Source organism: Lynx canadensis, chromosome F1 (assembly GCF_007474595.2).
Source record: "Lynx canadensis isolate LIC74 chromosome F1, mLynCan4.pri.v2, whole genome shotgun sequence".
NCBI lineage: Eukaryota > Metazoa > Chordata > Mammalia > Carnivora > Felidae > Lynx > Lynx canadensis.
Genome location: NC_044319.2, coordinates 41373275 through 41387613, shown reverse-complemented (window position 1 = coordinate 41387613; position 14339 = coordinate 41373275). Strand labels below are relative to the sequence as shown.

At 53.1% G+C, this 14339-nt stretch overlaps 1 protein-coding gene across 3 annotated transcripts in view; it reads right to left on the bottom strand.

Moving 5' to 3' along the window:
- Nucleotides 1–4999: 4999 nt before the first annotated feature.
- PPFIA4 (PTPRF interacting protein alpha 4) overlaps nt 5000–14339 on the bottom strand; it is a 51228-nt gene continuing 41888 nt past the window's right edge. For 2 of the 3 annotated variants that reach the window (XM_030302519.1, XM_030302524.1), the window contains exons 27-31: nt 14005–14180; nt 11558–11626; nt 7844–8018; nt 7602–7706; nt 5000–7320 (exon numbers count right to left, since the gene is read on the bottom strand). In XM_030302519.1, coding sequence (XP_030158379.1) covers nt 7648–7706; nt 7844–8018; nt 11558–11626; nt 14005–14180 — 479 coding nt within the window. In that variant the 3' untranslated portion in view covers nt 5000–7320; nt 7602–7647. The remainder of the gene's footprint in view (nt 7321–7601; nt 7707–7843; nt 8019–11557; nt 11627–14004; nt 14181–14339) is intronic. The other variant, XM_030302523.1, reaches the window with a different exon arrangement.

Sequence of the window (14339 nt, the reverse complement as noted above, 5' to 3'; positions counted from 1 at the left end):
TTGTATTTTTTTTTTTTTTTTTTTGCTAACTTATTTGGATTTCTTTTTTAAAAAACGAATAAAGACTGGGTGCTAGAAGAATGTCTGTGATGATGTGGAGGGAGGGGGTGCCCGCCGCTCCTGCCCCTCCCCCTCCAGTGGTGCAGACACACCTCAGGGAGCAGGCCTGCGAAGGATCGGAGCTGATGGGGCTCCAAAAGCAGCTGGGGCACTACCTTGCTGCCGGCCACCAGGTACTGGGAGCCCCACTCTTTTTACCATTCTGAAGGGAGCGGGGTGTGGTCCACAGGCTGGGTGAGAGCCAGATCCACAAACACCTTGTGGGACAAGAAGGAAACCCTGGCAAACATTCTGTGTCACTCTTTCTTACTCACGGACACCGCAACGGTCTGTGTGCTCCATCTCAAACCCCAAGGGGTCCATCCCAACTAATGAGCATGCTCTGTGCCCAGCGCTCATCCCACAGCCCGCAGGCAGGGTTGTAGGGTGGGAATTTGCAGGTTTTCCCCTCTCCCTGCTCCCTGCCTCTCCTCTGGTGCGACGTTACCAGGAGCCCTGCGGGAAAGTGGGAGGGGATTAAATCAGCATGATTGGGGTCAGACACTGCCACTTCCTCGCAGGCAGGCCAACTAGCATGTCCCCTTACCAAACCCTTCCGTTCCTCCAGGCCAAAGAGGATTCTGGCCCATGCCCACAGCTCAGAGGATGACGGCAGTTCCGCTGGGGGTGAGGGGAGGGCCTCACCAACAATCACAGGAAGAGAAGCTGGGGTTTTCTTCATATGGGATGCTATCTTCCAACTGCCAGCTGAGGGGAGAAGGTGGGTGGAGAATAGAGAAGATTCTGGACAGAAATTACATAAGGACTAGCTGGGGAGAGAGCAGGAGCTAGAATCTGAATGGCTCGTGAACATCTACTAAAATTTTGATTAATTCCAACTGCTTGAGGCTAAACTTGTCTGATGTATTGCAAATTATAAATTTCAGAATCATTACAGAAGTCTGGGGATTCACAGCGTGGTACACTGTAGCCCCCACCCAATTCTTCAGGGCCCTTGACAATGGAAGTAACCCTGTTTTACCTACCAGGCTCTGTGACCCATCCTGCAGTGTACCCCTGGGTTCAGCTGGGCCATCTCCCCCACATCTGCCCCTCCTGACTTGCTCCTGAAGAGGGCGGTCAACTCTTGGCTCCCAGAGTTTCTCCAGAAACTCTGCCTAAGGAAGAGAAGAAGGAAACCTCAGAGCAGGCTCACAGACCGAGGTGATGGTGCAGAAGGGAGCAGCCCCCCACCTGGGGTGTATCTGTCCCAAACAACCAGTCAGGGCCGGGCCAACTGAGAGTCACAAACTGGCCTAATCTGCCCCACTGTGGGATTTTCTTCTTGAGTTGTGTCACTGTGTTTATAGTCGTACCACCTTGAAAGGGCCGGAGAGGAATACCAATGTCATTTCTAAGGCTCTTAGCTCCCCCTGACTCACCGCCCTTGGAGATGAGGAGAGCCACAAGCCTGATTACCACACCTTGGTTTTCAAATTTAAATTTACTCCCTTACGAACCACTGAACATGCTGAGCTACACATTCAAGGGGGATCTGCTCCCCTCGAGTTCATTTCCTCTGCCCCTGGCACCTCCCAAGCTCCCAAGTGGATACGATCCCACCACCTTCAGTTGATTGCTTCTCACTGGGGGCTTGGGGTGGCCATGAAGAAGGGGGCTCATCTCTACAGAGCTGATAGGCTCTGGAGTGGCTGCACGTATTTGGTAAGTTTATTCTTTACCTATCATGTCAGTTGGAAACTGAGGTTCACGTTCACAACCTGGTAAGAATGAACAGTCCTCAGCAAAAGCCATCAGGGTTAATAGTTCCTGAACGTTGTCAGGGGTGGTGGCCATTGTCTACTTAATTCTTCTTCAGTCTTTACGTCCTTAAGCCCTCCACCAGAGAAAGAGAAATGAGCTGCTGGAATCTCACAGGTGTGAATAGCAGACATGGCCAAATGGAAGCCAGCCTCACTCGTTATTTGCACAGAATGAGCAATTGTCATCAATGCACTGGGTCTTTCTTAAACTAAATGCTTAGTCTTCACAATTAAAGTACAGATAAGACTCCAATTAATGAATAATGAGTGGTAGTTCTTTAGGGAAATTAGCTTCAATCCAGTCTCCAGTGGAAGTACCTGCAATAAATCAAGCCAGGTTAATCAAATGTTACCTAACAATGGGCTTCAGGGAATGTGCTAGAACGAAAAGAAGAATTACTTGTAATCGGCATATCAGTTGTTGAGAGTGTAGATAGGAACTTCTTAGGGTGTTTAGATAATTAGTGTGACCTTCAAGTACTATTTGTTGCTTCAAGTACTATTTGTGACTTAGATCTCTAACTTCTCAAGGTAATCTATCTCGCAAAGTGGAAAACATTTTAAATGCTGCACCTGGAGGGGCGCCTGGGTGGCTCAGTCAGTTGGGCGGCCGACTATGGCTCAGGTCATGATCTCGCGGTCTGTGAGTTCCAGCCCCGCATCGGGCTCTGTGCTGACAACTCAGAGCCTGGAGCCTGCTTCGGATTCTATGTCTCCCTCTCTCTCTGCCCCTTCCCTGCTTGGTCTCTCTCTCTCTCTCTCTCAAAAATAATAAACATTAAAAAAAAATTTTAATGCTGCACCTGGAGAGGGAGGTGGAGGGGGGCAGACAATGGAGGGTGAAAGGAGAGGAGTCCCCTCAGTTCAGGTTCTGTCATGGATAAAACCCTACCCCCAAGATGTCACACCCCCCCCCCCTTGGACTTGTCTCACTGCCTGGCTTCTGGGCTCCAGGCTCGGGCAGAGATGCCTAAAGGTGTGCCGAAACTCAGGAAAGACTGAAGGTTCCAGGTGAGGCTGGGGTCTTGGCTAAGGACCTATAGTCCAGGCCCATATGGGAACCCCAAATCTCCACCCCACGGCAATCTGGGCTGTGCCTCACCCCTCAGCCACGGGCAACAACCAGACCCAGACTCTATGCCTCTTGCTCTGCTTAGAACATCCCTAGGGGAGGCATGTTCTTTCTGGGAAAGAAACCTAGAATCTTCTTTCCTACAAATGCTGACAGAAACACGATGTTGGGATCTCATCTCAAGCTCAGCAGGTCTACAACGAAACTCACATTTCCACATAAGCCTGCTCCTTCCACATTCCCCATCCCAGTGGATGGCAACACTGGGAAACAGTTTCCCATCCCAAAAAAGTTTTTCTGAGTTCCTTCGGATCTCATCCTGTGGCCAGCTGGCCACCAAGGCTGGTCGATTCTACCTTTGGTCATGGAGGGAGTGAGGGGGGACCCCAGAGGTGTGTAAACACAAGGCCAGCACCTTCCCTCACCTGTGTGCCCTCTCCGGGTCACAGGTGGCTTTGTCCGGGGCGCACCCTGTCACGGGTGCTGGTGGACTCCGCCTTCCCGTACCATCAGTGTTTGGGACGGCATTAGCCTTGGGAAGGATATGGCGTATTGTGCTGTCCTCAGGGGGTTCACAATTTAGGTGAGAAGAAACACAGTCCAAAGACGAACATAAGCCAAGCACCGCAGGAGGGTGGGTTCGGAAACTGAGCCACCCAGGCGCTCCAGCATGAGTGTGGGTTTGGGACAGGGAACTGGGGGAGGCTTAGCCAAGGGACAGAGGCTTGAGCTCACTTAAAAGAGAAGTAGAAAAAAAAAAGTAAAAAAGAGAGAAGTAACATTTAGTAAGTGGTAAGCGCTCTTGGCAGATGGTCAGAACTTTTCACATACGTGTCACAGTTAAGGATGGGGCCCCGCGCTAGCTTTGGGACCTACGTCTGTCTCTCACCAGCTTAGCCTTACAATTAACCACACTTAAGAAGTGTGGTTCTTAGCCTTACAATTTCCTGTTCTGCAAGATGGCGAAGATAACACCACACAGAGTTGTGAGGGCTAAGTGAGCTAATACATTGAGCATGCTTAGAACAGCATCTGGCACACAATAGTTCCCGGTAGTGTTGAGCTTTATTTAATAATCATCCTCATAAGAACCCTCTGAGATAAGGTCGGTTCATTTATTCTCTCGAGCGTGTCTATCGAGGGGATACGGAGATCAAGAAGACAGACCCGAGGGGCTCCCTCACAGCGCCGTGTGGGAAGAGACAAGGAGAGGCACCACACGGCACGGTGGCTTCCAGAGTGCCAGCGAGCAAAGGGTTGTCGCTTCTCCAATTCCGCCCGGGAGGGGCTGGTCCTGCCTTCCAGGTGATGCTCCAGGTGGGTCTGGAAGGTTCGCGCTGCAAAGGCAAGAGGCACTCTTGCTGCCTTCTGCTGATGGGGCTGGCGGACACAGGTTTCTGAGGTCGGCGGACTCAGACTGGTGAGAGGAGGGGCGGGAGCCTGGAGCCAAGTCGCAGGCAGCCTGTCACGCCATGTGGAGGGAGCAGGCCTCTGACCTACAGGCTGCGGGGGCTGCTGCAGTGATCCCGAGCAGGGGGCCTACAGCAGCAGCAGCCCTGGGGGCCGTGGGAAAGGCCACGAGGCAGTGGAGCATGACCAGGTGAGTAGAGAGGGAGAAGGAATAAATCAGGTCCAGCATCGGCGCTCCTCAACTCCCCTGGCACAGGCAACCTGCACATTAACCTCTAGCAACCCCATGGTTATGTAAGTAAACAGAAGGTTACTGACTGTATGTTTTTAAAACTCTGATGTTGACTTCCCAGAGGAGCACAGCCGTAGGACGGTGGAAGAAGCTGGACACGTCAGCTGAACGCTAAGTTAAAAAAAAAGACCAGAGGGGCGCCTGGGTGGCGCAGTCGGTTAAGCGTCCGACTTCAGCCAGGTCACGATCTCGCGGTCCGTGAGTTCGAGCCCCGCGTCGGCCTCTGGGCTGATGGCTCAGAGCCTGGAGCCTGTTTCCGATTCTGTGTCTCCCTCTCTCTCTGCCCCTCCCCCGTTCATGCTCTGTCTCTCTCTGTCCCAAAAATAAATAAAAAACTTTGAAAAAAAAGACCAGAGCCATGTGTAGGTTGTCTTAAAACCATCGGGTTGTTTATTGGTACGTACACAATCACACTCATACACCCCCGCACATCCACTCCTGACGCACTGGGCCAGTACAGTACTGAGAAGGGAACTGACAAGATACAGCAGGCTGGTGAGGGGGCTTCGGGTCACTGGTGACTCTCCAAATAAAAAATACGCGGACTGTGAGGCAAGGGATACAGCAAGACAACAGCCTTCCATCACTGAATGGACAAGTTCTCCTGTCCATCACCTCCCTGCAATACCTCCCCAGATGCCCTGAAGAGACCCAGGTACATGGCCAACCATGACAGGGTCAAGTTGTAGAGGAGAAGATGGGGCTGAATCTCCCACTGAGCTAGTCTGTCAAAAGTCCCCTGACACAGTCAGATGGCTTTGCGATCCCCAACTCCACCAATCTTAGGAACCTGGGGTTTCTCCATAATCGTAACATCCATTACCCAAGGATAGGGGCTTTTTCTCTCCACCCAACTCATTTTCTGCTCAAGAACGCGTCCAGCTCCATTTGCAGCAGGCTGACGGACAGGGAGGGCGAGGAACAACCAGGGAGAACAAGGGCAGGTGGGGGGCCTTGCCCACACCTAGGGGAGCCCACCCAGCCCCGCCCCTGGCAGACCTCTGCTCTGCCGAAAAACAGAAGGCTCTGAGCCCTGGCCTCGTCCCAGGCTCCATCACTCCTGCGGGCCAGGGTGCTCTGACCCACTATCCCACCTGTTAGCTGAGCCCCTGCTCAGAACCCAAGTCGATCAGGTTGCAAACCAGCTGCTCGGCCACCTGTAGGTGACGAACTGGCACCTCTCCAGGAAACATGCTCCAGACACGTGTCCTCTCCTCTCACTTGGATGAAGCCCTGGGTTCCATCAACTCCCCCTGAACTTGGGCCCCAAACATGTCCAGGCATTTTGGCAGGACGAGGAAGTGGATTAAGACGGGTTTCTTGGGAATGACATTCCGACCAAACTAGGACCTGTATCCCCCAGCCCCGGTTGCCACCGTGCTGCGTGAGGGAAGCAATTAAAATGGTGGAAGCTGGGTGGGGCTCAGGAATTTCTGGAGGAGGCAGTCCCTGCACACTGAGAGAGCCCTGAACAAGGACTGGCTGATTTAGGGGCAAGCAGGAGAGTGAAGACCTTCATCGACACTGGATTTCCTGGACCCGGAAGCTTTATTTTCTTCCTAAGAGATCAGGGGAAGAGAACCCCGGACTACCTTTTTCCCACATCTGATTTGAAGGTCAGTGTATCTTCAATCCACCCACTGGGTATATTCTTAGGGACTGGATTACTAAAGTGGGACAGAGGAGGACAGCAAGGGAGGGGATGCTGAGCAGAATAGATGGCGTATGGGTAGCTCTCTTCTGTCCCCAGAGCCAGGACCCCACACAACCCCTAGCCCTGCCCCAGCAGCAACTCCACCCTACCGCTGGGGTAGGAGGCGTTCCCACCACTCTTTGGACTTAAGGCTACTGCAGGCCATTGGCTCTCTGTCCAGCTGACCTGCCTGCACTTCTTACTGGGTATGAGGGCTGAGAGTTTCCCCATCCTTACCCTTGGCCCAAAGCTCAGAGGCCCATTTTTCTCAGATTCTTCCCCAACTCACATTTGGGATTCATCTTAAGCAAGAGCCTGGAATCACCACCTTAGCCTTCCTCCTCCCCAGCCTCACCATCTGAGGGAGAATGGGGCTTTCTGCAGCCCCTCCCAGCCCCCAAAGAGGTTCCGGAGGCAGGAGCTGCCGTTGTGGAGATAAGGTGGGAAAAGGGGCTAATGCTGGGGGGTGCCCAAACCAGATATCAGACAAGCAGGATGTGCACGGGGACCAGAAGGCCCAATAGCCTGAGCAAGGCAGAGTCCGAAGTGCCGTTTTCTTGGAAGGGCCATCCTCAGCCCTTGGCACGGCATCCTGGTATCTGGTGGAGGTCGCAGTCCAGAACAGGCTGGCTAGGCCCAGAAGAGGGAGGTGAAGTCACAACCCCGCCTGGGCTACTGCTGTCCTGTCCCTTCTGCAGAATCCCAAGCATGGACAACCTCGAGTCCCAGGCACAGCCACAAGAGACTTACAAAGGACACACGGTGGGACTCAGAGTAGTGGGATGCCGAAGGGGGTGGACGAGTATATTCTGAGATCCAGGGCAACCAGAAAGTCACGACGAGACTAGGAGCCGTGAGAGGACCAGGGAACGAGCAGGAGAGGCCAGGGCCAGCTGAGCCTGTGAAACCCAGCGGGAGGACGCTGGCCCTGGGGGCCGTGGCTAGTCCCGGAAGGCGGAGAGCATGTGTCCATAGAGATAGTGGGAGCGAGCTGAAAGAGAGAGAGAGGGAAAGAAAGAGAGAAAGAGAAAGAGAGAGAGAAGGAGAGAGAGAGAGATGCATTGCACGGTGAGCTGGGAGTCGTCCCTGGGGGTCTGGGGCGCATGCATGCGCAGCGAGCTTGCAAGCGCCAAGCGCCCGGGCGGCGGCGGCGGCAGCGGGCAGGGCAAGCCGGACGAGTGCGGGCCTGGCAGGTGCACAGCGCGCGAGCGGGGGCCGCCGGCGGCGGGGGCGGGGGGGGGGGGGTGTCCGGCCCGGGCCCGGCCCACTTACCCCGCGCCACGGGCACACCCCCGCGAGAGCCGGGGCGGGAGGGGGGTCAGCAGGAGTAGGTCCGAACCGTGGAGGGCTCCAGTCTCTGCGCCCCCGCCGTCCCGGCTGGGAGGAGTCGGCGGCCGCGGGAGAACACAGAGCGGCGGTTAGTGCGCGCGCTCCGGGGGCCCGCCCGCCCGCCGGCCCGGCGGCAGCGTTAGTGCAGCGGCGCCCGCAGGCCCCTCCGGCGGCCCGGCACTCACCCTCCGGCGTGATCTTCTTCGGCGGCGCGGGCGGCGGCTGCAGCGGCCCCAGCGTGGCCACGCGGAAGGCGGCCGGGAGCGTCTCGGCCGAGGCGCCGAGCAGGCCGCCGTGCGGGTCCCGCGGCCGGAAGCGCTTCCTCCAGGACGGCGCGCGCCGGAACACCTTGTCCTCGCCCTGCATGGGACACGCGGAGGCCCTCACTCCCTGCCCGCGGGAAGCGCGCTCGCGGCTGCTTCTAGGGGTGCCACTCCCGTCCCACTGGAAGGCGGGGTACGGAGGGGGGGCAAGGTCACCTCCTCTGTCTGGCCCTGTTTTTCCGTCGGTAAAATGAATGGGGGCGAAGTAGAGGACTCCCAGGGGCCCCGGGGGATTCAGATTCCTTGTCGCCAGGTAGGGTGGGGTCCCCTCTGGTCAGACCTGGCCCCATCCTGCAGTTGAACCGTTTCCCTGCCCAGCCCCGTCATCTCACACTGGGCTGGGGATGCCCACTGACCTTTCACGTTCTCCTAGCCTCGTCCCAGGGGCACCGAGCAGCCCCCACCCAACCCCTCCTGCCTTCCCTCTGGCTGCAGCCCAGGGTGTGCCGGAAACGCACCGGGCCAAGAGTCAGGAGACCGGACTACCATTTTACTAGTTATGTGTCCCTGAGCAAGTTAAGTGACCTCTCTGAGCTTCCATTTCTGTGTCCATAAAATAGGAAGAACATCATCTGCCCTCTTTCTCAGGCTGCCTATCCCTAATGGGATCAAGTGAGAGCATTCTGTGACAGCGATGGGTCAGGTGGATGGCAGATCAGAGGCAGGCTCCCCCAAAGGAGGTGGTGGGCCATCTGTCAGCGGAGTCTCCAGACTATCTCTGCCAAAGGGCACCCAGAGCCCAAACTCTACAGGATGCCCCTCTGCACAGGCCTCCCCATCCTCCCCGGAAGAGCTCACTTCCACCCTACTTGGCAGCCATGTCTAATCTCCCCAGCACCACCCCCCCTCCACCCCGACCAAGCCAATCGGTGTTCTCAGAACGGGTATAGGCAGAGAGCTGCAGGAGGAACAAGAGACATTAACCCACCAGTTCTTGCCTCAACCCCTCCCGGCCCCAAGCCCCTTGTCGCTTGTGCTCTGAGGAGGCCAAAGCCTATCACTTCTTGGCACAATGCACCTCTGTCCCAGCACCCACGCTGGTATCAGTTTTTCGTGTACTTATGGGATTACAGTAAAACCTTGGATTGAGAGTAACTTGTTCTGCGAGTGTTCTGCAGGATGAGCAAACGTTTGTAATAAATTTTAACTTGATAAACGAGCGATGTCTTGTGATATAGTTCGTGACACTGAAAGTCACATGATCACAACCGAGCCAATGGTTCTTGAAATTTGCTTTGATATACAAGTGCTTTGGATTACAAGCATGTTTCCAGAACAAATTCTGCTTGAAAACCAAGGTTTTACTGTATTTCATTAACCACCCCCCTCTCTCTCTCCTTCTTCCACTCCCCTCCCTCAACTCTCTCCCTCTCACTTTCAAATTCTGTCCTCCATGGGACAGACACCATCATCTTTTTAGTTCCAACCAATGTATCCCCAGCCCCAGAGTAGTGCTCGGGAACACTGTAGGCACTCAATAAATATTTGTGAAATGAATGGATGGCAGCTGGCTCCCTATGTAGGCATCCTATCCCTGAATTCATCAGGAACTTTCCTCATTATTTCTGTCTGGTCCATGATCCTACCCTTAATCTAGCCCAGGGTGGTTTCCCTTTCTCTCTCTCTTTCTCTCTCTTGATTTCTACCTTCAGCCAGCGCTAAGACTTGTTTCTGTATCACTTGTCCCCTAGAAGATGTTCTTCCTGTTCCTCTCCTCTTTTTCCTTAAGTCCTGCTCTCCATGTAGGGGGAGACTTGGATGCAGCCCTCCAGGGCCTTGAAGCTTGAGAGGGGAAACTGAGAACCAGAACTGACAGAGGAAACAAGAGACAGCTCAAGGTTGCTGATGCTGTGCTACATGCCTAGACAGACAGCAGTCTCCCTGGATCTCTGACCTCCCCTGTGCCCACCACCACCAAATCCCACCTCAAGCTTAATTCCTCATCAGTCAGAGGGGGATGATAACCTGCCCCACATGATGATTGTCAGCATAAAATGAGTTGTCTGTCACCAGTATACCCCTATGCCTGGGCCAATGCCTGGCCCAGAGGAGGCCTTCAAAGAATATTTTTATAAGGATTGAAGGAATACATAGCTTTCTAATTAGGAAGCACCGCGCTAAGATATACAGGAGTCATTTTTCTAAACAGCATCAAAGAAAGCTAAGATCCTCGGCGGGTGGGGAATAAAAGAAGGGTCCACATGGCAGGGGCACTGGAAAAATTAAGATCTCTGAGGGTGGGGACAGCTGGTGGGGTCTGGCAATTTATCTCCTTGACAGGAATACATACACACGTACACACACATATGTGTACGTGTGTGTGTGTGATTATATGTGTGTGTGTGTGTGTGTGTGTGTAAATAACACACTCCATATTTCAAGGCACCTCCGTGAAGAACACACCCCTCCACAAATTCCGTGTATGCCTGAGCGTGTCCTATCTACCGAAGCAGAGCAATCATTCCACAAAGGTGGATTTTAGCCCTGGCCAACCCAACTAAGAAAGACTAATTGATAAGGAGGTGACACTAAGGGTGTCCCAAAAAAGGAGGTCCACTAGTCCAAACAGAGGCATTGGTCGGGGAAGGGATGTGTAGAAAGGGAAGCTACACAGACAACGGAGATCAGAAGAACTAGATTTGATTGAAGATGGAGAAGCTAAAAATAAATAATCTGGGCTCCTTTTTAACTTGTTTGGAGCCAGGGCAGCCAAGCCTCACCTGACAGGCAACAGCAGGGAAGGTTGGTGATCAAAAGTAAGTAGGGAAGAAAGCGGGAAGGGGGAAGGGGGAAGAAGAGAGGAGGGCTGAGGAGGGGGCTGCACCCTCAGGAAACAGGTAACCCTTTGGTAGGCATCTCCAATGGGGGCATTAGAGCTCAGGACATGCAGGTCTTCCTGGACACAGTCCAGCCTAAACGCAAGGGAAAGGCCTGACAAAACCCAGGGGAAAAGGCTGTGTTTTCATCGAACATGGGGGCCAAGAAAAGAGAACCTTAACTCGATATGAAGGTAACTCAAGAGTAAAACTGGAGAGGAAGCAGTGATGATATACGTCTGAGCCAGTGAGTCAAACTGCCCTGTGGAACAAGCGAGCAAGCCTGTCGTTTAAGGACCTCAGCATTAACGCCTGCCTCCAAACAACCACACTATGACAGGATGGGAATCCTAATAAGCAGGCTGGAATCATGCTCTGCCGATAGCACTGAGAGATGGTATCTGAGAAATGGAAGAAAAAGGTATGATCCCAAGGAGATGGCCTTTGGGGGAACCTCTGATCCTGTGTGGTTAGGACAGCGGCAGGGCACAGAGCTGGAAGATACTAGAAGTATAACATATAGGAGCCTTTAGTTTTTGTACAAGGAGTTTCGTGGAGACTTCTCCAGGCCTACTGCTAGGCCTCGCTCTTTTGCCCCCCTCCCCCAATTCCCTGACATCATCGCCATCCCCTCTGGCTCTTCTCCCTTTGACCACCCCACCAATTATCGGCCCAAGGAAAGCACAACTCATGAACTCCAACCCAACCAACCAACAATGGCCAAATCCCAAAGGCCCCTAATTCACAGCCAAGTACTCACATCATCCAGTTTCCGGTCTGTGCCCAAGGCCAACAGGTTGTTGAACTCTCTTTCCATCACCTGGCGAGCCTGGAGTCCACAGGGTGAAAGAGGAAGAGGTGGGAGGGGTATAGTCAATGACTTCTATGTCATCTTGCTTCTGTTTCATAGGGGCCCATAGACAGAGATAGGGCTTTCAGTGCATTTAACCCGTGAGCCCTGATGCTGTTTCAAGCAAACTTCAGTGTCCTCTTGAAAGTGAAACTGTAAACCTTAGGATTCTTTCATATGGAGCACATTAGAAAACTGTAATTTTGTACAAAGTAGGACCACAGAACATGTGGATCACAGGGTCCCCTTAAGCGGGGTGAGGGGGAACCCCATATTGTGTCTGTAAAGGAAAATCAGGCCTTACTACCTTTCTGAAGGGATAAATGAGCATGTAGACCATGGATAATAAGGATTTAATTTAGATTAAAGAAAAGTATTTCATAAGGCTCCACATCAAAACTTTAAACTAGGAGGACGGCTGAGTCACAGATCTCCATGGCCCTTGGGCTGATGGTGCATACAGGCCTTGACTAAGCCTCCCAGGAGCCTAACTCAGCAGGAGATTTGGGAAACGCCAGAAACAACAAAGTTTTCAGAACTGCCACCAGATATTTTTAACCATTGCTGAGGGAGAATTCCATGTTGGGTCAGCCCCCACTTCCTCTCATAGCTGAGCTAAATGGAAGAGTCAGGAAAACCAGAAAGGTTAGCACACACCAGAGATGTCTCCGGCCGCTCTTTACAAATGCATTGCGAGCCACAAAACCCGGACACATTTAGAGACAGGAGACAAACAAACGATAGAGAAGAACAAGCCCATTTCCGGGTGAGAAATGCTAACCACGGAGGTTCATAAGGACTGTCTCTGTCAGTATTGAGAAGGTAATATTCTCATAAGTGACAGCAAAGGAGAAGCCTAATACACTTCCAAGTATCCAGACGACACCGCTCCTCTGGGTAGGGACAGGTGACGATGACACTTACAAACTTCAGAAACCTGTCCCAGAGCTGTGAGAGCAGGTGAGAACGCAGATGAGGTTGGAGGTGGGCACGTACAGAAGAACTGCATAGGGGGGTAGGGGAATCCCAGCTCTTCTTAGAGAACAGGGGATCTGTCCTCTCCGTTCTGACCGGTGGGGGGGGGGGAGGGGGGAGGGGGGTCACTGCCGAGAGCCTATGGGACACACTGGCCCTGTGTGCTGCCAACATCCCCAAGAGGCCAACACGCCACCCGGCATTACGAGACCACACAGCCCCACCCTCGCACGAGCCAAAACGCATCTGCTCCCGGAATAGCTTGTGCGACTCCAGTGGCTGAATTTCAAGAGGCCTGACAGCTGCAACCAGTCCAGACAGGGGCAGCTAAAACGATCAGGGCACGGAGGCGAGTCTATATGAGGAAAGCCTAAAAGAATTAAGATCACTCCGTCTGGAGAGACAAAGGCCTGAGCCCCGAGGCAACACAATCAGAGTTTATGAAATCACAAAAGGTGAGCACGGGCCAAATACACATAGCCTCACCAAACCTAGTAAATGAGGATGAGGCCGTTCCCTTCCCCAGGGGGAGCCTGACTGGGGCACAATTTGGGACAAATAAAATCAGGAAGTACTAAACACAACAGGTAGTACTTCTGGAGTCCTTTACCCACAGGAAGCTAGAAAGGCCAAACATATAAATAGGTCCAAGAGAGTTTAGATATCGTCTTGGATGAGAGCTCCATAACAATTGTGAAATGTAATTTAAGGAGATGTCTCATCATTTGAGCTGCTGACAGGGAGACAACGGCCTGGTGCAGAGAGGCTCTGGGCTGTGTTATTTGGTATATTTAGCTTTCTCAAGCCTGGGAGCCCAGGGCAGATCTCTGGGGTAGGAAACAAAGGAGATGGGGGGGGTTCTCTGATCCCTTCAGGCCCCCAGGCCTTTTCTCCTCTAAGAAGAGTCAGGTCAGAAAAGCAGAGTGAGGAAAAACAAAGCGTCACTGGGTGTTGTACGTGAGCGATGAATCAACGGGAATCTAACCCCAAAACCAAGAGCATACCGTATATACACTGTATGTTCGCCAACTTGACGATAAATTATATGAAAAATAAATAAATAGTTAAGTAAACAAACAGATTAATTAATTAGTTAATTAATTAAATAAAAAACAGAGTGTCAAACGCAAAGATGGGGTTGGGAGAGGATTAACACCGTGTTCTGGGCCTGGGCTAGATGTGCCCTGTATGTGAAGGAAGTTTGCTCCCTAGGTGGCCTGGTTATGCACAGGGACCACTTGGAGGTGTGAGGACGTTGTGATCCCCTCCGAGACAGGCCCCAGAACAGTCCCCCAACAAATCTGTAAACCTGTGTGTGTGAGCAGGAGAGTCGGCGGAGGGGGAGCCTGAGATTAAGACTGACTGATGACAAGGATGCCCACCTGGGTGTTCTGTGTGGGAATCTGGAGGACCAGGGCCAGCGTGTTGTGGTCAAAGTTCTCATCCAGGGCCAGCAGGGCACCATGCACACCGCTCTCCTGCAGATTTCCTGCATAATCCCGGAGCCCAATGGACTGGACCCAGTGAACCACCTGGTCGTTGGTCCAGACCAGCACATCTGGAGGGCGGGGCAAGAAAACGGGTTAGGAAGAGACAGTAGGTTTGGCCACACCCCCTCCAGGGACGGAAACCAGCTTCCCTGGACCCAGAGCTCCAGTCTACCCTGCTTTCTGTCTTCTGTCTGTCCTCCCTGGCACCTGGGCTCCTAGAGAACCAG